The sequence below is a fragment of the Blennius ocellaris genome (genome assembly GCF_963422515.1).
Source record: "Blennius ocellaris genome assembly, chromosome: 12".
NCBI lineage: Eukaryota > Metazoa > Chordata > Actinopteri > Blenniiformes > Blenniidae > Blennius > Blennius ocellaris.
Window position 1 is genome coordinate 27,213,082 of NC_137661.1, and position 21,106 is coordinate 27,234,187.

Below are 21,106 nucleotides of genomic sequence, written 5' to 3' on the forward strand. Positions count from 1 at the left end.
TATGAACTCGTCTATGAACTCGTCTCTATGAACTCGTCTCTATGAACTCGTCACTTTAAACTCGTCACTATGAACTCGTCTATGAACTCGTCTCTATGAACTCGTCTCTTTGAACTCGTCTCTATGAACTCGTCTCTAAGAACTCGTCTCAACACGAGGCTTCAGGACGTAGTTCACCTGTCAGGCCTTTAGGGGCGCTGTGACTCACCAAACCCAACGTCGGTGGACAAAATCATTCTGTCTTTTATTCTACATTATTCTATCTATTATTCTATCTATTATTCTATCTATTATTCTATATTATTCTATCTATCTATTCTATCTATTATTCTATATTATTCTATCTATCATTCTATCTATTATTCTATCATTCTATCTATTATTCTATCTATTATTCTATCTATCATTCTATCTCTTATTCTATCTATTCTATCTATCATTCTATTATTCTATCTATTATTCTATCTATCATTCTATATCATTCTACCTATATTGTCTATGTGAGTAGAGGCAGGTTGCAGGTTAAAGTCTCTCTCAGTGTTTCTATTGGACGTGAGACAGTTTGAACTCACGTCCAGCATGAAAGCGTCGCTGTGGCGGCGCGGCGACGCTCATTATGGCGGACTTGGCAGCGCCGCGCGCTCCCATTCACACGCCGCGTCTTCACTCTTGTTATGTTAGGTTGCGTCTGTCCTCCCGCGACTCTCCGGGGACAAAATATGAATGGAGGTGTTGTCCGGCTGGACGTCCAGGGAGCCGGACGGAGGCGGTGGCGTTCGTCAAGGTGGAACGCTGGTCGTCGAGGCGGAACGCAGGAGAGGCTAGGAGGAGGACCAGAGTGGGGAGGGGGAGGGGGGTAGGGGGGGCAGGGGGGGGGTCCACGTGGTCCACTTCAGGTCCAAACTCAGCAGCTCTCTCAAGCTGAGGGCCGGCTGCCAGGACTGGGCCCCGGTCCCGCCTCTTGGCTCGGCCCCCGGACCCTCGGGGGGCCGGCGGCCTCGTGCTCGCTACACGTGACGGATTCAGTCTGTCCTGCAGGGGGACTTTCTGTTACGACTTGTTTTCATGAGGTTTCAGCAGCGGAGGAGACAAAACCGCCACTCTGGACACGTCCTCACCACCAACATTAACGTCTTCTTCCTCCACGGCCTCCAAAGACCTCCGTCCACTCGTCTCTTTGAACTCGTCTCTATGAACTTGTCTCTATGAACTCGTCTATGAACTCGTCTATGAACTCATCTATGAACTCGTCTCTATGAACTCGTCTCTATGAACTCGTCTCTAAAACTCGTCTCTATGAACTCGTCACCATGAACTCGTCTCTATGAACTTGTCTCTATGAACTCGTCTCTAAGAACTCGTCTCTATGAACTCGTCTCTATCAACTCGTCTCTATCAACTCGTCTCTATCAACTCGTCTCTATGAACTCGTCACTATGAACTCGTCTCTATGAACTCGTCTCTATGAACTCGTCTCTAAGAACTCGTCTCTATGAACTCGTCACCATGAACTCGTCTCTATGAACTCGTCTCTATGAACTCGTCTCTAAGAACTCGTCTCTATGAACTCGTCTCTATGAACTCGTCTCTATGAACTCGTCTCTATGAACTCGTCACTATGAACTCGTCTATGAACTTGTCTCTATGAACTCGTCACTATGAACTCGTCTATGAACTTGTCTCTATGAACTCGTCTCTATGAACTCGTCTCTATGAACTCGTCTCTATGAACTCGTCTCACCACGAGGCTTCAGGACATGTAGTTCACCTGCCAGGCCTTTAGGGGCGCTGTGACTCACCAAACACACCAAAAACACAGAAGAAGTTCTATAGGTCTATGGTCCTGCTCCTCCTGCTGCTAGCGTCAGTACCTTCTAGTTCTATAGGTCTATGGCCCTGCTCCTCCTGCTAGCATAAGTAGCTTCTAGTTCTATAGGTCTAACATTATTTATTGACTATTTTTCTTGTAATTTATATAAAAGAAGTTTAAGTAATAATGGGAATCTGAGTTTTTCTGCCTCATGTTTCTATGACGACGAGAACCAACAGCTTGTCAAGCAGCTATTTTTTTTTTTATTTTTTTTTATGTAACGGGGAAACTTGTTGCCGCTACTCTACCTGGGCACTGCATGAGGTCTTAAAGGAACCAGGTGTAGGTGAACCAGGTCCAGGTGAACCAGGTGCAGGTGAACCAGGTGCAGGTGAACCAGGTGCAGGTAAACCAGGTTCACACCGCCCTCACTTCCTGGTCTGGATCCACAACACAGCTGAGTTTAGTCCAAACATTCCTCTTCTGCCTCGGGGGCTCGTCTGATTGGATTCACTCTGCAGAGGCGTAAACAGAGAGTGGGCGGAGCCAGCAGTGTGATCCTCTCTCTCTCTCTCTCTATCTCTCTCTCTCTCTCTCTCGTTCTTCAGATCCCGAGGTGAGCCGGTGAGGAGTCGCCCCCCTTTGACCATGTGGAAGAAGACGTCTGCCGCCGTGGGCCTGCTGGCCCTCGTCCTGCTCCTCCCGTCGCCCCGGGTCAGAACTCCTTCCTTTGCTTTACCTCGTCCTGCTGGCAGCTGCTCGTCAACCACACTCTCTCTGTTTCCACGGCAACGCTTCACCTGACGACACCTCGTTAAAAAGAAAAGAAGAAGAGTGTTTCTGGAGGAGGAAGATGCTCTATAATCTGGTGTTAGAGGAGGAAGACGCTCTATAATCGGATGTTAGAGGAGGAAGACGCTCTATAATCGGATGTTAGAGGAGGAACACGCTCTATAATCGGATGTTAGAGGAGGAAGATGCTCTATAATCATAATCTGGAAGTTAGAGGAGGAAGATGCTCTATAATCTGATGTTGGAGGAGGAAGATGCTAACTAATCTGACGTTAGAGGAGGAAGATGCTCTATAATCATAATCTGGTGTTAGAGGAGGGAGATGCTCTATAATCTGGTGTTAGAGGAGGAAGATGCTCTATAATCTGGCGTTAGAGGAGGAAGATGCTCTATAATCTGGAAGTTAGAGGAGGAAGATGCTTTATAATCTGATGTTAGGGGAGATGCTCTATAATCTGGATGTTAGAGGAGGAAGATGCTCTATAATCTGGTGTTAGAGGAGGAAGATGCTCTATAATCTGGCGTTAGAGGAGGAAGATGCTCTATAATCTGGAAGTTAGAGGAGGAAGATGCTTTATAATCTGATGTTAGGGGAGATGCTCTATAATCTGGATGTTAGAGGAGGAAGATGCTCTATAATCTGGCGTTAGATGAGGAAGATGCTCTATAATCTGGCGTTAGAGGAGGAAGATGCTCTATAATCTGGCGTTAGAGGAGGAAGATGCTCTATAATCTGGAAGTTAGAGGAGGAAGATGCTTTATAATCTGATGTTGGAGGAGGAAGATGTTCTATAATCTGGATGTTAGAGGAGGAAGATGCTCTATAATTGGATGTTAGAGGAGGAAGATGTTCTATAATCTGGATGTTAGAGGAGGAAGATGCTCTATAATCGGATGTTAGAGGAGGGAGATGCTCTATAATCGGATGTTAGAGGAAGATGCTCTAAAATGTGACATTAGAGGAGGAAGATGCTCTATAATGTGACCCTCCCTCTGGTCCTTGTCCTCCAGGTGTCCAGCCAGCAGGTTCCTGCTCACTGTGTGATCCAGAGGGAGCAGGAGAAGTGTCTGGAGATGATGGCGCTCGAGGCTCCAGACTCACAGTTCGGTGGGTTTTTATTTTACATTTGTATTTTTTTTAGTTATCAAAGGTTTTATTTTCGTAAAGAGTCAAAAACTCTATAGATGACCTCCACAAAACACTAATAAATTGAATTCTAAACAGAAAATCATCCTTCAGTGTGACTAAAATAACAAGTTACTTCTGTTACAAGTTGCTTCTGTTACAAGTTACTTCTGTTACACGTTACTTCTGTTACAAGTTGCTTCTGTTACAAGTTGCTTCTGTTACAAGTTGCTTCTGTTACAAGTTACTTCTGTTACAAGTTGCTTCTGTTACAAGTTGCTTCTGTTACAAGTTACTTCTGTTACAAGTTGCTTCTGTTACAAGTTACTTCTGTTACAAGTTGCTTCTGTTACAAGTTACTTCTGTTACAAGTTACTTCTGTTACAAGTTGCTTCTGTTACAAGTTGCTTCTGTTACAAGTTGCTTCTGTTACAAGTTGCTTCTGTTACAAGTTGCTTCTGTTACAAGTTACTTCTGTTACAAGTTGCTTCTGTTACACGTTACTTCTGTTACAAGTTACAAGTTACTTCTGTTACAAGTTACTTCTGTTGTATTTTCACTTATTCTGCTTCAGTGACGTTTAAAGATCAAAAAGTAAAACTTCTGATGCTCAAACCAGCGTTAGAATTAAATAAAAATGTGTTCCCGTCACTGTTGCAGAGTCGATATATTTTATTGTTCTGCTACAATTATTTTTTTTGTTTTGTTGTTTTTGGGAGCACAGATTGTATTTGTTGTAGACACTGTGTTGTTGTTGTTGTTGTTGTTGTTGTGGTCAGACTGCCTGTGGTTCTGGGACAACCTGACCTGCTGGCAGCCGGCCAGGCTGGGCGACGTCGTCTGGGTCAACTGCCCCGAACTCTTCTCTCAGCTAGCCGGCGAGGAAGACTACGGTTAGCCTTCGTCCTCACTTCCTCTCACTGTGTGTCTCCAGCGCCGGGCGGAATCGTCTAACTGGGGGGAAAAACACTGTCGTCTAACTGGGAAACATTTATCTGGGAATCGCCTATCTGGGAAAAAATCAAACATTGTTGTCTATCTGGGAAAAAACACTGTCGGCTAACTGGGAATCGTCTATCTGGGAAAAAAAACACTGTCGGCTAACTGGGAATCGTCTATCTGGGAAAAAACACTGTCGGCAAACTGGGAATCATTTATCTGGGAATCGTCTATCTGGGAAAAAATCAAACATTGTCGTCTATATGGGAAAAAACACTGTCGGCTAACTGGGAATCGTCTATCTGGGAAAAAACACTGTCGGCTAACTGGGAATCATTTATCTGGGAATCGTCTATCTGGGAAAAAATCAAACATTGTCGTCTATATGGGAAAAAACACTGTCGGCTAACTGGGAATCATTTATCTGGGAATCGTGTGTGTGTGTGTGTGTGTGTGTGTGTGTGTGTGTGTGTGTGTGTGTGTGTGTGTGTGTGTGTGTGTGTGTGTGTGTGTGTGTGTGTGTGTGTGTGTGTGTGTGTGTGTGTGTGTGTGTGTGTGTGTGTGTGTGTGTGTGTGTGTGTGTGTGTGTGAGAGCAGAAGTGGGGAGGGTGAGTCGTAACTGCACGGAGCTGGGCTGGTCGGAGACGTTCCCTCACTACTACGAGGCCTGTCTGGACGAGGAGGGCAACAGCAGCCACCCGGTCGGTCCACGGTCCACCTTTTATAACCCTTTATCATTTACTTTGATCTTGATTGTCTCTGTCTGTATCTCTGTCTCTGTCTCTGTCTCTGTCTCTGTCTCTGTCTCTGTCTCTGTCTCTGTCTCTGTCTCTGTCTCTGTCTCTGTCTTTGTCTCTGTGTCTGTGTCTGTGGACTCCAGGACATGTACTTCGTGCCGGTGAAGGCTCTGTACACCGTGGGCTACAGCACCTCGCTGGTCTCGCTCACCACGGCCATGGTCATCCTCTGCAGGTTCAGGTGAGAACCACAGATTAGACTGCAGAAGAAGAACGTCGTCTAACTGGGAATTGTCTATCTGTGGAAAAAAATACTGTCGTCTAACCGGGAATCGTCTATCTGGGAAAAAACACTGTTGTCTCACCGGGAATCGTCTATCTGGGAATCGTCTATCTGGGGGCAAAAACACTGTCGTATAACTGGGAATCGTCTATCTAGGAATCGTCTATCTGGGGGGAAAAACACCGTTGTCTAACTGGGAATCGTCTATCTGGGAAAAAAAACACTTGTGTAACTGGGAATCGTCTATCTGGGAAGAAAAAACCATCGTCTACCTGGGAATCGTCTATCTCTTTTTTTAAAACGAAGTGCTCTCCTGTCAGCAGCTTTGATCAAAGCTTTGATCTCCCACACAGGAAGCTGCACTGCACCAGGAACTTCATCCACATGAACCTCTTCGTCTCCTTCATCCTGCGAGCCATCGCCGTCTTCATCAAGGACGGCGTGCTGTACGCCAAGGAGGACAGCGAGCACTGCTTCATACACACCGTGAGTACCGGCGCCGGCCAGCAGTGGGGGGGGGGGGGGGGGGGGAGAGCATGTCTGTGTGGTTCCAGGCCTCACCCTGTCCCTCCGTCCCTCCGTCCCTCCATCCCTCCGTCCCTCCGTCCAGCTGGAGTGCCGGGCGGTGGTGATCTTCTTCCACTACTGCGTCCTCTCCAACTACTTCTGGCTCTTCATCGAGGGCCTGTACCTCTTCACGCTGCTGGTGGAGACCTTCTTCCCCGAGAAGAGATACTTCTACTGGTACATCGTCATCGGCTGGGGTGAGGCTGCAGACACACGCCGCCGCCGCCGCCGCCATGTTTGAAATGTTTGCCCAGTTGAAACGCCTCCACCTTCTCCGCGGCAGGAACCCCGACGCTGTGCGTGACGGTGTGGGCGGCGCTGCGGCTGCACTTCGACGACACCGGGTCAGTGGCGTGGCGGCTTCCTGAGGGGGCGTCGGCCTCAGCTGGACCGCCGCTCACCTCTTCTCTCGCTCTCGCAGGTGCTGGGACACCAACGACAACGCCGCCATCTGGTGGGTGATCAAGGGACCTGTGATGGCCTCCATTATGGTGAGAAACGATCTGGAGGAGGACGACTCACTGTCGACAAACAGACTTTATTATTATTATTACTATTATTATTACTATTATTATTATTATTATTTTACGTGGCTTCTTCATTCCTGCAGGTAAACTTCGTGCTCTTCATCGGCATCATCGTCATCCTGGTGCAGAAGCTGCAGTCGCCTGACATCGGAGGGAATGAATCCAGTATTTACCTGTAAGTGTTTCCTTTGAGATTATGACCAGCAGGAGTACCTGGTTGTATTTAGAGCTTATATTAAATGCAGTACTATTTCTTAACAGTCAAGAACACTAACATCCAGATTACAGAGCATCGTCCTCCTCTAACACCAGATTATAGAGCATATTCCTCCTCTAACGTCAGATTATAGAGATTATGTCAATCCCACCAATCAGCATTACTTTTATTTTGACAATCCTCGAATAGCAGGAGTTTAATCCTGTTCAGATTGTGAGGAAACGTTTTCTGTCAAATCATCCCTTTAATTCTTAATCCCACCTGAGCGACAAAGGGAACCTTTGCAGACGTCATTAATGTGTAAAGGAAGAAGAGTTTAGGGGCCCAGTACTGCCCCCTGGTGGACGCCACAAGCAAATCCCCCTGTTGTTAACCTTGTGACTTGTTATTTAAAATCAATTTCTTTTTTTTTCTTAAAGATGTGATGTAATATGAAGTGCTGGAGCTAATGCTGATGGCTTCCTGTCTGTGTTGTGGTGGTGGTGGTGGTGGTGGTGGTGGTGGTGGTGGTGGTGGTGGTGGTGCTGCAGGAGGCTGGCCCGCTCCACCCTGCTGCTCATCCCTCTGTTCGGGATCCACTACACCGTCTTCGCCTTCTACCCGGAGAGCGTCCGCAAGCGGGAGCGCCTGGTGTTCGAGCTGGGACTCGGGTCCTTCCAGGTCAGACGCCGATTCACTGAGAGGAAAACAACAACAAACAAACAAACAAACAAACAGATCAACTCCCCGTTTCATACGTTCATATAGTCCTGAAGCCTCGCGAAGCTCCGTCTTTGTCCTCAGGCTCCACCAGAGGGCGCTCTTGGTTTGAAGCGTAGATATAAAACACTGCGCCGCCTGTCACGTGCCTTACAGTGCCGCCATCTTGGATAGGTCTCCTGCTGGCACTAAACACAAAGATCCCAGGCTTGATAATCCACAACAATAACATCCGTAGCTCACTTGCTAGCCCACGTAGCGACACACGTGATACCTCATATTAAAGTTAGCGTAAAGCTCTATCACGTAGAAACTTCAAATGGGGTATTACTTGTGTTGCAAGCGAGCTACGGATGTTATTGGTTTAGCTCCAGCAGGTGACCTCTCCAAGATGGCGGCGCCGTAGCCACGTCACATTAATAGGCCGTGCTGTATCTAGTGTTGTATATCTATGGGTTGATGGACTGGCAGTGAGGTGTGTTTTCAGCTGAGCGCCCCCTGGTGGCTGCAGGACATAAAGACAGTCGTTCATGAAGCTTCATTTAGCCGCCGTTAGCCTGATTAGCAGTTAGCCACACTCGCTATTATTAGTTTGCATGTTTCACCTTGTACAGTTTGTTGTATGTGATCAACTGTATATTATATTATATTATATTATATTATATTATATTATATTATATTATATTATATTATATTATATTATATTTGTGTGTTGTGTGTGTGCAGGGCTTCGTGGTGGCCGTCCTCTACTGCTTCCTGAACGGAGAGGTAACTCCTCCCACTCTCACCTGGACACATGACGGAGGTCCAACAAACTCTCTGAGCCTGAACTCTGGGTCGATTTACTCTGAGATGTGGAACTCTGAGTTTAGTAGTAGTAGTAGTAGTAGTGGTAGTAGTAGTATTAGTAGTAGTAGTAGTACTAGTGGGATCATTAGTATCAACTCTGAGTATGTGAACCTTGAGTTAAGCTCCTCAACAACCAGAATAAAACACTTCCTCGTGGAGCCCTGGTACCACCGGTCGCTATGGTTTCCCCCCCGTGATGTCATCAAATAACCACAACAATCAGGGACTACAAGGTCCGGTGGAGCTGCAGAAGCTACTGACGCTAGCATGGCCATAGACCTATAGAACTAGAAGCTACAGATGCTAGCAGCAAGAGGAGCAGGGCCATACACCTATAGAACTAGAAGCTATTGACGCTAGCAGCATGGCCATAGACCTATAGAACTAGAAGCTACTGATGCTAGCAGCAGGAGGAGCAGGGCCATAGACCTATAGAACTAGAAGATACTGACGCTAGCAGCAGGAGGAGCAGGACCATAGACCTATAGAACTAGAAGCTACTGGCGCTAGCAACAGCAGGAGCAGGGCCATAGACCTATAGAACTAGAGTTATATAGAGGTTTATGAGCAGGGATCTACTTTGAAATTTCTGTGCTCTGTCTTCTTCTGTGTTTTTGGTGTGTTTGGTGAGTCACAGCGCCCCTAAAGGCCTGACAGGTGAACTACATGTGTCACCCTGCTGATGTGACGCGTCGCTGTAATAGTAATAGTTCTAGTAATAGTAATCCTGTGATGTAACTGACTCCACAGTCAAGCAGTTCTAGTCGTACCGTCGTTCTCCAGCAGTCGTTCCCGGCGGCGTCCGTCGCTGCTGACCATGTGAGGCGTCTTCCTGCAGGTGCAGTCGGAGATCAAGAGGAAGTGGCGCAGCTGGACGGTGAACCGCTACTTCGCCGTGGACCTGAAGCACCGCCACCCGTCGCTGGCGAGCAGCGGCGTGAACGGCGGGACGCAGCTCTCCATCCTCAGCAAGAGCAGCTCGCAGATCCGCATGTCCAGCCTGCAGGCCGAGACCCCGGCCATCTGAACGCCGCCGCTGCCACGCCCTCGCCCCCAGCCTCGCCGCCCCCGCCCCCGCCCCCACCGAGACTGAGCTCAGCTGCTCTGGTCCGAGCCGCGGTGGCTCCGCCCACTCTGGCTTCCCTGTACATACGTTTCAGTGTTGGACGATGGCTCTGCCCACTTATTCATTCCAGAACCTCCTCAGAACGTCGCTTTTTAAAAGTGTTTTAACGGATGAAAAGGGAAAAAAAAAAAATTAATCGCTGCTGGACCTTATGTAAATAGTTTTAATCGGATCCTTTTGCTGAATTCACACAGGAAGACGTCTTTCCGGAGTCCATGGAGGGACAGACACAGTCACTGACCGAGGACCAACTTTACATTTCAGAACGTCGCCTGATGAAGTGAGAGTTTCTGCACATGAAATACTTTCATCCTTCACTTTGAACTCAGCAGGAGCGTCTCTGTGTTTTTGGGCTTAAAACACCTCGAAAGATGCTTTGATCTTTTCTTCTGCAACATTTGGAGCAGAAGGTTTTGAGGTTCGGTCCAGAAATATTCAAAGTTTCCAGCTCCTCCTTTTATTTCCATCCATTAGAATATCAGATCCTAGGAGCTACATTCAGAATCTGCTGTGTCTGTGTGAGCTGCACTGGCTCCGCCCACAGACACGCCCATCTATGGGAAAGAGGAGGAAGTACTTCCTCTCGTGGCGCCATGTGCCAGAGCAGAGCTGCCTGATTGTGGGAGGAGTCAAAGGGGGGGGAGGAGCCTACCTTGATTGTGATTGGCTAAAGCAATGATGACATCATATAGGGTTTGATTTCTGATTGGCTGCTTGGAGCAACACACTTTTTAACAGAAAGAGGGGAGAGACTTTACAGACGATTATTATTGCTGGAGAACCTTTAGAAAGTAGATTAATCATAATATGACTCCTTTAACTGAAAAAGATCAAAGGATTGACGGTCAGACTGACTGTCGGTGCAACTTTAAGTATAAAATCTTACTTTTTTTTAACCCATTCTATCTATTTTAACAATCGAGTTTGAGGCAGAGTTTTCTGGGAGTTTATGAAATAGACAGACCCCCCCCCCCCCCCGTTAACGTCTCACCGATGAGGAAAAAACCTGGACAAAAGCAGTATTTGTTAGAGGGGAGCTTTCTTTTTCTATACTTCTATAAATAAAAATTAAAAAAGACATTTTAAATTAAAATAACACAAAATAAAAAAAAAAAAAAAAAAACCCAGTGGCGGCTGGTGAAAAACACCCAGAAGCCAGTTGTGGCCAGCCGCCACTGTGAGATAAAGACTTGAATAAAGAGCCGGTACCAGGGTTTGACGATCGCCTCTTTTAAAAAACAAACAAAAAAAAAACGTCCTCCAGTGCTGAGATTTGAACGACGACCACAAAACAACGTCTGGAGTCTCAGCAGTGGAGGCGTCAGAGTCTGGACTTCTTTAAACAGCCGCCAGTACAGGAAATGTCAATGAAATTCAAACATGCATGAAAAGTGCATTTTTTGTTGTTGTTGTTGTTGTTTTTTAACAGTCCGTGTGCTTTTCTTTGATTGGACAGGCTCTGGTGGTCGTCTGTAATAAATACCTCAGAGTTCTGTTTCAAAATAAATACAACTACATCTCAAATGAAGCATCAGAACTGGAAACACATAAATATATATATATATATATATATATATATATATATATATATATATATATATATATATATATATATATATATATATAGTTGTAAAGGGAATAAAAATAGAATTACTAATATATAAAAGTTTTAATGTCGATTTGTTTTTGTTCAGTGCAGCTCATCTCCCTTCTTATTTCAAAATAAATGATTTTACAATCCTGCAATAGCAGAATTATTTAAATTAAGTTTAGTTTTTGTCTGTATTTGACAACATTTACAACTAAATTGCTGATTTTAGTGAAGCAGTAAGTTAGAATAAAATCTTAAGCCTATACAAGTGACCAAAAATCTCCTTTAAACATCAATAATGGTTTTTTTTACCACATTTAATCAAAGTAGAGGTCAAAAACCTGGAAACGTTTAACTTTTTCCTTTCCGGAGAGTCCGGGCGATAAAAAGAGGATTAATAATAAAAATGTAAAAAAGAAGAAGAAGGGCTGACCGGAAACTGCCACATCATTGTGCTCATAGATATAAAGATATAAATATAAATATAAATATCTCTGGTTGTGTTCTGAGTGTTTTCAGTCCCAGCTGCATTCACAGCAGTGCAGATCCACCAGCGGCCAGTAGGGGGCGACGTTTCTCCGTTTGTCCACCTGTCGTTCGACCTGTCATGACGATGTGCTCACATTCATTTGTTTTTGGTGTAATAATGACACAGTGGGGGGGCCGGGGGGGGGGGGGGGGGGGGGGGCAGGGGAGGGGGGGGGGGGGGTTCTGAAGTGAATCGTTTAAAAAGAAACCTTGTGATTGTTTTCTCTCCCTCCTCCTCCTCCTCCTCCTCCTCCTCATCTTCCTCTTCCTCCTCATCCTCCACCCCCTCTTCCTCATCTCCCCCCTCCTCCTCCTCTTCCTCCTCTTCTTCCTCCTCCACCCTCCTCTTCCTCATCTTCCCCCTCCTCCCCCTCCTCCTCATCCTCCTCTTCCTCCTCCTCCTCCTCCTGATCCTCCTCTCCCTCCTCCTCCTCCCCCTTCTCCTCCTCCTCCCTCCTCCCCCCTGCTCTCCCTCCCCCTTCTCCTCCTCCTCCTCCTCCTCCTCCTCCTTCCACCTCCTCCTCCTCCCTCCTCCTCATCCTCCTCCCTCATCCTCCTCCCCCTTCTTCCTCCTCCTCCCTCCTCCTCCTCCTCCTCCTCCTCCTTCCTCCTCCTCCCTCCTCCTCCTCCTCCTCCTCCTCCTCCTCCTCCTCCTCCTCCTCCCTCCTCCTCCCCCTCTTCCTCCTCCTCCTCCTCCTCCTCCTCCTCCTCCTCCTCCCCCTCTTCCTCCTCCTCCTCCTCCTCCTCCTCCTCCTCCCTCCTCCTCCTCCCCCTCATGACATCATGCATGCCCGTCCGTCTCTTTTCCTCCAGTCAGCTGGTCGTTGGTTGATTTGATTTCAAAGCAGCTGAAGGAGAAGCTTTTCTTTTGATCGTCGACTTGCAGACATGAGGAAAAGTGTCTCTCTCTCTCTTCTAGTTCATTTTTCTTCAGCGCATGTGAATATTTCTATTGTTCCCCTCTTGGGGTTTTTAATTTTTTTCTTCTTCTACTCTTTCGACTGGTCGTTTCTGCGTCGTCGTATTTTGGTGAAAAACACTCGATGAACTGAATGTAAAGCGCTTTTATTATTATTATTATTATTAGTTTATGCTTCATGTGACGTTCCTCACTGCAGTTTATTTTCTCTGTGTGTGTGTGTGTGTGTGTGTGTGTGTGTGTGTGTGTGTGTGTGTGTGTGTGTGTGTGCGCGCGCGCGCCATGTTTTTGTACATTCTAGAAGAATCAACAATAAATGTCTTTCACTTGTTGCCTCGGCTGGAAGAGTTCATGTTATACCATGTTTGTCCACTGGGTGGCAGCAGTGAGCCACAATGAGGCACTACAATGATAGATAGATAGATAGATAGATAGATAGATAGATAGATAGATAGATAGATAGATAGATAGATAGATAGATAGATAGATAGATAGATAGATAGATAGATTTTAGAATATCGATACACTTTTAATTAAAATATTTCCTTCAAAATACTGCGCAGTTAAAATAGCTCTGTACAATTTATTTATGTAGGTTTGACTTTTAAGAGCTGAAAATGATCCTTCGGTAAAAAAAAAAAAAAAAGCAAACTATTAAAGGAGAAACTTTAAGTTTCAACCTTCAGGAGAGGAAAAAAAACCCAGTGAAACTGCAGCTGAATGTAAACAACTTCTTCTGCCTCTATGTACTTTATGTTCATGCTAAATGCTAAATGCTAAATGTGTTTTTGCACCAAACCAAGAAGTAATCTGAAATAGGAAACACAACCTGGATCAATAATAAACACAGTGAAAAGTACACAGCTTCACTGGAACGACTCGGAATAACGTCACTTTCTCCGAGAACATTCTCTACATTCAAAGTCGGGAGGTTTTCTAGATCCGAGAGGCTTTTAACTTGAAAATGACTGGTAAAACTTCCTGTGTCTGGTCTGCAACTGTCGAACCAGTTTCCTCTGCTGTTCAACAAGAACGTCTGGATTACAGTGACTTGAAATGCAAACGTTTGTTTGGATAAAATAATAGTTTTATTTTACATTATTTCACTATGCTATCGCTATTCGACTACTATGCTATCCCTATGCTATCGCTATGCTATCACCATGGTATTGCTATGCCATCACGATGCTCCTATTATGCTATCATGATGCTACTACTATGCTATTGCTATGCTATCACCATGCTATCGCTATGCCATCACTATGCTATCACTATGCTCCTACTATGCTATCATTATGCTACTACTGTGCTATCGCTATGCTACTATTATATTATCGCTATGCTACTACTATGCTGTCACTATGCTATCGCTTTGCTATCACTATGCTACTACTATGCTATCACCATTTTATCGCTATGCTATCACTATGCTATCACCATGCTATCGCTATGCTATCACCATGACTGACAGCTCCTGCAGCCAATCAACATCCTCCCAGTCAGAACCTCTCATGTTCTCTCTGAAAGGAAGTTGTTATGATGAAACAGGGTCAGAAAGAAGCTCCAGGTTTGATTTATAACCACGATAAAAAGTGTAATATATTTTCTTTTATGTAAATCATTATAAAAAAAAGCAGATAACATGAAGACCATTATGACGGCAGTGACTGTGACACATGAGAAACATATTAGAACAAAGAGGAGTCGTTGACTGACGTTTTTACTCAGTTCTGCTTATTGATTCCATATTTTCACACGGAGACGAAGCCAACGAGGAACAAATACTTCCCAGGAGTCACAAACCATCGTTCGCCTGGCAGGCGAGGAAAAGGGTGAAAAAGCTCATTTGAAATAGAAGCAAAGCTTTGACTGTTACCATGTAAACATTCAGAATTTGGAAAAACAAAACAAACAAAAAACAAGACGTCAAGCGTTTGACCTGAGTTTACAGTTTTTTTTTTTTTGCTTGAGAAGTGAAAGTTGTGCTTTATACGACTTTATTTGGATATAAATCAGTTTAAACGCGTTTAAGATTCATTTCATCTCGTCACAATGAAAAGAACAGAAGAACTGAAGTTTGGACGAGGAAAAGCAAAATAAAAGAAGTGGAAATGTCAAGTTTTCTACACTTCTACACGCTTCAATACTTGTTTTTTTTGTTTTTTTCATGATACATTTAGGAATCACAGAAAGAAGTTCAATCCACCTAACAACACGGTGATATCATAGAATATAGGAATAGAACTAATTCACGCAACAACAACAAAAAAAAAGTGTTAAAATATGTAAACGCCCATTTCAATGGTGTTTTATTTAAAGTTTCAAGGCCGTCGGATGTGAAGTAGAGAAACAAGTCGTCGCAAAACGAGTCGGCTTCACGACTCTTTACAGTCACGGAGAGACGAAAGCAACAAGTCGCCAGCGTTTTACAGTGTCGTGCTCCAGATGTGCGCCACTGCAGCAGACGCTTTTATTTTGACATGATGCCAGCGGGTGATGTTCAACAAAATATAAAGACGCTGAATCGGTGAATGGTGGGAAAACAAAACATGACAGATTCTGTTGTTAAAAAAAAAACTTTTTTTTTTTTTTTAGCTTTTCCAATTAAGTCAAATAAAATAAAATGGAGAAGTTTCAATTTAATAAACAGGGCGTGAATAGAGAGCCCCCTAGTGGTGGAAACTATAGTACTTTTAAACAGCTAGTGAATAGAGAGCCCCCTAGTGGTGGAAACTATAGTACTTTTAAACAGTTAGTGAATAGAGAGCCCCCTAGTGGTGGAAACTATAGTACTTTTAAACTGCTAGTGAATAGAGAGCCCCCTAGTGGTGGAACATTATAGTACTTTTAAACAGTTAGTGAATAGAGAGCCCCCTAGTGGTGGAAACTATAGTACTTTTAAACAGCTAGTGAATAGAGAGCCCCCTAGTGGTGGAAACTATAGTACTTTTAAACAGTTAGTGAATAGAGAGCCCCCTAGTGGTGGAAATTATAGTACTTTTAAACAGCTAGTGAATAGAGAGCCCCCTAGTGGTGGAAACTATAGTACTTTTAAACAGTTAGTGAATAGAGAGCCCCCTAGTGGTGGAAACTATAGTACTTTTAAACAGTTAGTGAATAGAGAGCCCCCTAGTGGTGGAAACTATAGTACTTTTAAACAGCTAGTGAATAGAGAGCCCCCTAGTGGTGGAAACTATAGTACTTTTAAACAGTTAGTGAATAGAGAGCCCCCTAGCGGTGGAAACTATAGTACTTTTAAACAGTTAGTGAATAGAGAGCCCCCTAGTGGTGGAAACTATAGCACTTTTAAACAGTTAGTGAATAGAGAGCCCCCTAGTGGTGGAAACTATAGTACTTTTAAACAGTTAGTGAATAGAGAGCCCCCTAGCGGTGGAAACTATAGTACTTTTAAACAGTTAGTGAATAGAGAGCCCCCTAGTGGTGGAAACTATAGTACTTTTAAACAGTTAGTGAATAGAGAGCCCCCTAGTGGTGGAAACTATAGTACTTTTAAACAGCTAGTGAACAGAGAGCCCCCTAGTGGTGGAAACTATAGTACTTTTAAACAGCTAGTGAACAGAGAGCCCCCTAGTGGTGAAACTATAGTACTTTTAAACTGCTAGTGAATAGAGAGCCCCCTAGTGGTGGAACATTATAGTACTTTTAAACAGCTAGTGAATAGAGAGCCCCCTAGTGGTGGAACATTATAGTACTTTTAAACAGCTAGTGAATAGAGAGCCCCCTAGTGGTGGAACAGTATAGTACTTTTAAACAGCTAGTGAATAGAGAGCCCCCTAGTGGTGGAACATTATAGTACTTTTAAACAGCTAGTGAATAGAGAGCCCCCTAGCGGTGGAAACTATAGTACTTTTAAACAGTTAGTGAATAGAGAGCCCCCTAGCGGTGGAAACTATAGTACTTTTAAACAGTTAGTGAATAGAGAGCCCCCTAGCGGTGGAAACTATAGTACTTTTAAACAGTTAGTGAATAGAGAGCCCCCTAGTGGTGGAAACTATAGTACTTTTAAACAGTTAGTGAATAGAGAGCCCCCTAGTGGTGGAAACTATAGTACTTTTAAACAGCTAGTGAACAGAGAGCCCCCTAGTGGTGGAAACTATAGTACTTTTAAACAGCTAGTGAACAGAGAGCCCCCTAGTGGTGAAACTATAGTACTTTTAAACTGCTAGTGAATAGAGAGCCCCCTAGTGGTGGAACATTATAGTACTTTTAAACAGTTAGTGAATAGAGAGCCCCCTAGTGGTGGAACATTATAGTACTTTTAAACAGCTAGTGAATAGAGAGCCCCCTAGTGGTGGAACAGTATAGTACTTTTAAACAGCTAGTGAATAGAGAGCCCCCTAGTGGTGGAAACTATAGTACTTTTAAACAGCTAGTGAATAGAGAGCCCCCTAGTGGTGGAAACTATCGTACTTTTAAACAGCTAGTGAATAGAGAGCCCCCTAGTGGTGGAAACTATAGTACTTTTAAACAGCGAGTGAATAGAGAGCCCCCTAGTGGTGGAACATTATAGTACTTTTAAACAGCTAGTGAATAGAGAGCCCCCTACTGGTGGAAACTATAGTACTTTTAAACAGTTAGTGAATAGAGAGCCCCCTAGTGGTGGAAACTATAGTACTTTTAAACAGCTAGTGAATAGAGAGCCCCCTAGTGGTGGAAACTATAGTACTTTTAAACTGCTAGTAAATAGAGAGCCCCCTAGTGGTGGAAACTATAGTATTTTAAACAGTTAGTGAATAGAGAGCCCCCTAGTGGTGGAAACTATAGTATTTTAAACAGTTAGTGAATAGAGAGCCCCCTAGTGGTGGAAACTATAGTACTTTTAAACAGCGAGTGAATAGAGAGCCCCCTAGTGGTGGAACATTATAGTACTTTTAAACAGCTAGTGAATAGAGAGCCCCCTAGTGGTGGAACTATAGTACTTTTAAACAGCTAGTGAAAAGAGACTTATTAGACTTTTATCAACATACTTGTAAACAAACACAAGCAGAAGCTTCATTCGTCTCTTTTAGAAAATAAACGTTTTGTTTACTAGAAACGACAGTTGGTCTGAGTTTAGTGAAACTAAAGGTTTTTAAGTTTTATTTCAAACAACACATCAGTATTTCAGAACTCTTCAATAGAAACCTCAAAAACAAACAAGTGCAAAATAAACTGTGTGCTTCTTTTTTTTTAAGCTCTTTGATTTTCAGCCATTAATAAATACGACCACATCTAAACATTTATAAACGTTAACAAACCTGAACACGTTTCTGTTTGTGTGAAATTAAAAAAGAACTCGGATGGAGGAAGTTGAACCTGAAGCTAATTAGTTAGCGTTAATGATGAAAGCACGCTGATTGGTTTGGTTTCATGTATTGTTGATCAGTCATTGGTGGGATTGTTATTAAGCCCCGCCCCCTCGAGAGATAATTCAAGAAATCTTCTCTTTTATTGAAGATTATTTATAGAAAATGAAGCGAACACACTTAGTTTGTTATCATAAACAAGTTTTGAAATTATTACAGTTTATTCATATATCATTTATTTAGGTGCTTTTCTATCATCGGGGGGTGGGGGGGGGGGGGGGGGGTGCAGCGCCCCCTATTGGCCACTGGGCTTAAAGTTACTTTCGGCCACCAGGTGGCAGCAGAGAGTTCAGGTCTACTTTGTTAAATGGGACTGTTGCCTTCATACCTACTAGTTACTGCATTAAACGCACTGCTAGTTGTTACTTCAGTTACCTGAAATTAGTACTTGGTGATATTTTCTCGCTACTGCTTTAAAAGTAGTGTGATTACTGCACCAGAACCATTACAAATCATTACAGTTACAGTCGTTGTTCTGTCTTAGGAGTCGGTTTATTTTACTCGTGATTCAAAAATAATACCGAATTCCAGGTGTCGTTACTATTTAGCACTAGTAGAGTTGTTACTTAACCTGGAAATACAAATCACATGTTCATGTTAATACGTTTGTTTGTTTGTATGTTAAATTAAAGAAAATTCAGGTTTATGTTCTGAGTAAACGTTCATGATTAATTTAATTAAAGTAAAGTAAGATTAAAGTAAAGCGTGCAAAATTATCACATTTAAAGGTCTTAATTTTTAACCAAAAGTTCTAATAATAATAATAATAATAATAATAATAATAATAATAATAATAATAATAATAATAATAATAATAATAATAATAATAATAATGCAAATTTTTAAATAACACAATTTATTAATATTATTGCAGGGAAATGTTTGGAAAAATCTTTTAAATATTTTTTGTACTTTTTTAAAGGTAAAAGTGAATTGAAAGGAAGGTTAAAAACTACTTCCTTCAAATGTTTTACTTTCATTTCGACTTTTTTTTTTCCCCCATAAATTTAACTCACGTTGGTCATTTTACTGATAAACATTTCTCGTGAAGCTTCATGAACCGGCGTCTGTTTTCTCTGATTCCACCAGGGGGCGCTCTTGGTTTGAAGCTATCGGCTGAAGGACTGGAAATTAAATGTTTTCACACATTGATTTAACGGCCAGCGCCACCTGGTGGCTCCAGAGGATAAAGACGCTGGTTCACGGGGCTCCGTTTGGCCGCCGCCACAAATTCCACCTCAACTTACCGTTTAGGTACTTTAAGAAAAAAAAAACAGAGTCGTGGTTGATAGCGTGTCGCAGGAAAAGAATAAACGTTGTAATGGACACAAAAAACAGTTGAAAGTGAAAGTTGGATGTACGTCGTAGTGAGATAATTGTCACCGACGCCATGACCTTTGTCGGTCGCCGCCATTTTGTGGGTCAAAGCGAAAATGGCGTCTGTGAGCCTCAGTATCAACGCCAGGCATCTATTTTAAGTGATTTTATACGTATAAAAATGAAATATTAGACTCTGAGGCTATAAAGTTGCTTCTGGATGATACAGATTACTTTACCGCCTTCAGGATGTCAAAACAACAAATTTCTACCAAAATAAAGTCCCTGTGGCAACAACATCTACAAAATATACTTTATCGCAAATACAATAGCCACTCTCAATGAAATGAAATAAGAAATATATATATATATAGCGACTATTTCCTTGATATCTGTACTTGTGTCTTAAGTGGGTTTTAAATATGTTGTATTTTATCGTTTGAGGCCGATTTTAAAAGTTTAGCTATCATTTTAGCCACTAAGCTAAGCTAAGCTCGCCGGCTAGTTTGCCGTTCAGGCATTCCTGTGAACCCGGGTGACAGCTGGCTAGCTAAACACGCTACCGTGTTAGCAAGCGCGTCTCGTTCTGCCCAATATGGCGTCGGGGTCCCGGGAGAAATCGGCAGCTCACTTCGGTTCGAACGTCTCTCTGACGACCGCAGGACGGCCAGAACATCGCGACGCTAACTTACTCCACCGCGGCCAACGTTTGTTTGACTCACAAAATGGCGGCGGTCGCCGGACGTGTCGCGTGACGCCTCGGACAGGAAGCAGAGCGGCACGGAGTTGAAGGTACCTCCAATAGTCAACATTCAGACGGTGGTGGGCGGAGCCGGGACGCGGCGGTCCTCACACCGCCGACGCCTCGTTGGGCGACGGCGTGCGGCCGGGCACCTCGCCGGCCTCCATCGCCGCATCCTTGGGGCTGGACTTGTCCTTGGGGCTGGACTTGTCCTTGGGGTTGGACTTGTCCTTGGGGTTGGACTTGTCCTTGGGGCTGGACTTGTCCTTGGGGTTGGACTTGTCCTTGGGACTGGACTTGTCCAGGACGGAGATCTGCGTGACGGTGCTGCTCTCGGTGAACAGCGTGCGGCGCCGCTTGCTGTAGCTCAGGTAGCTCTGGGTCTGCCACTTCCAGAAACGCTTCTTCAACTCCGCCTGCACCTGTGGGGGGGGGGGGGGGGGGGGGGAGGGAGGGAGGGAGGGAGAGAGAGAGAGAGGGGGGAAGGGAGGGAGGGAGAGAGAGAGAGGGGGGAAGGGGGAAGGGGGAAGGGGGAAGGGAGGGGGAGAGGGAGGGAGACAGAAAGAGAGAGAGACAGGGAGGGAAGAAAGAAAGGAAGAAGAGAGGGAGAGAGAGAGGGAGGGAGGGAGAAAGAAAGGAAGGAAGAAAGGAAGGAAGGAAGGAAGGAAGGAAGGAAGAAGAAAGAAAGAAAGAAAGAAAGAAAGAAAGAAAGAAAGAAAGAAAGAAAGTAAGAAAGAAAGAAAGAAAGAAAGAAAGAAAGAAAGAAAGAAAGAAAGAAAGAAAGAAAGAAAGAAAGAAAGAAAGAAAAGTTTTATCTGGAAGTGAATTATTTAAAAAATAAAACAGGCATTTAATTGTACATTTTCAAAATAAAAGCGTTGATTCCTGCTGTGCGGGCCTCCAGGCGGGGCTCCGGGACCGACACGCCGGTCCGTACTGTTCTACCCTCTGTTGGGTTCGGCCTTCGGCCG

General features: G+C 44.1%; 1 protein-coding gene across 1 annotated transcript in view; it reads left to right on the forward strand.

Annotated features, from left to right (window-relative positions):
* Positions 1 to 9,694, forward strand: part of LOC308137759 (pituitary adenylate cyclase-activating polypeptide type I receptor-like) — a 12,259-nt gene extending 2,565 nt beyond the window's left edge. Inside the window, exons 2-14 of the mRNA XM_080506588.1 lie at positions 2,419 to 2,524; positions 3,614 to 3,710; positions 4,508 to 4,621; positions 5,265 to 5,368; positions 5,548 to 5,645; positions 6,041 to 6,173; positions 6,298 to 6,451; positions 6,538 to 6,598; positions 6,676 to 6,745; positions 6,865 to 6,956; positions 7,529 to 7,658; positions 8,424 to 8,465; positions 9,385 to 9,694. Of these exons, the coding sequence (XP_080362714.1) occupies positions 2,459 to 2,524; positions 3,614 to 3,710; positions 4,508 to 4,621; positions 5,265 to 5,368; positions 5,548 to 5,645; positions 6,041 to 6,173; positions 6,298 to 6,451; positions 6,538 to 6,598; positions 6,676 to 6,745; positions 6,865 to 6,956; positions 7,529 to 7,658; positions 8,424 to 8,465; positions 9,385 to 9,573 (1,350 nt within the window). The 5' untranslated portion in view covers positions 2,419 to 2,458 and the 3' untranslated portion in view covers positions 9,574 to 9,694. The remainder of the gene's footprint in view (positions 1 to 2,418; positions 2,525 to 3,613; positions 3,711 to 4,507; positions 4,622 to 5,264; positions 5,369 to 5,547; positions 5,646 to 6,040; positions 6,174 to 6,297; positions 6,452 to 6,537; positions 6,599 to 6,675; positions 6,746 to 6,864; positions 6,957 to 7,528; positions 7,659 to 8,423; positions 8,466 to 9,384) is intronic.
* Positions 9,695 to 21,106: the final 11,412 nt, after the last annotated feature.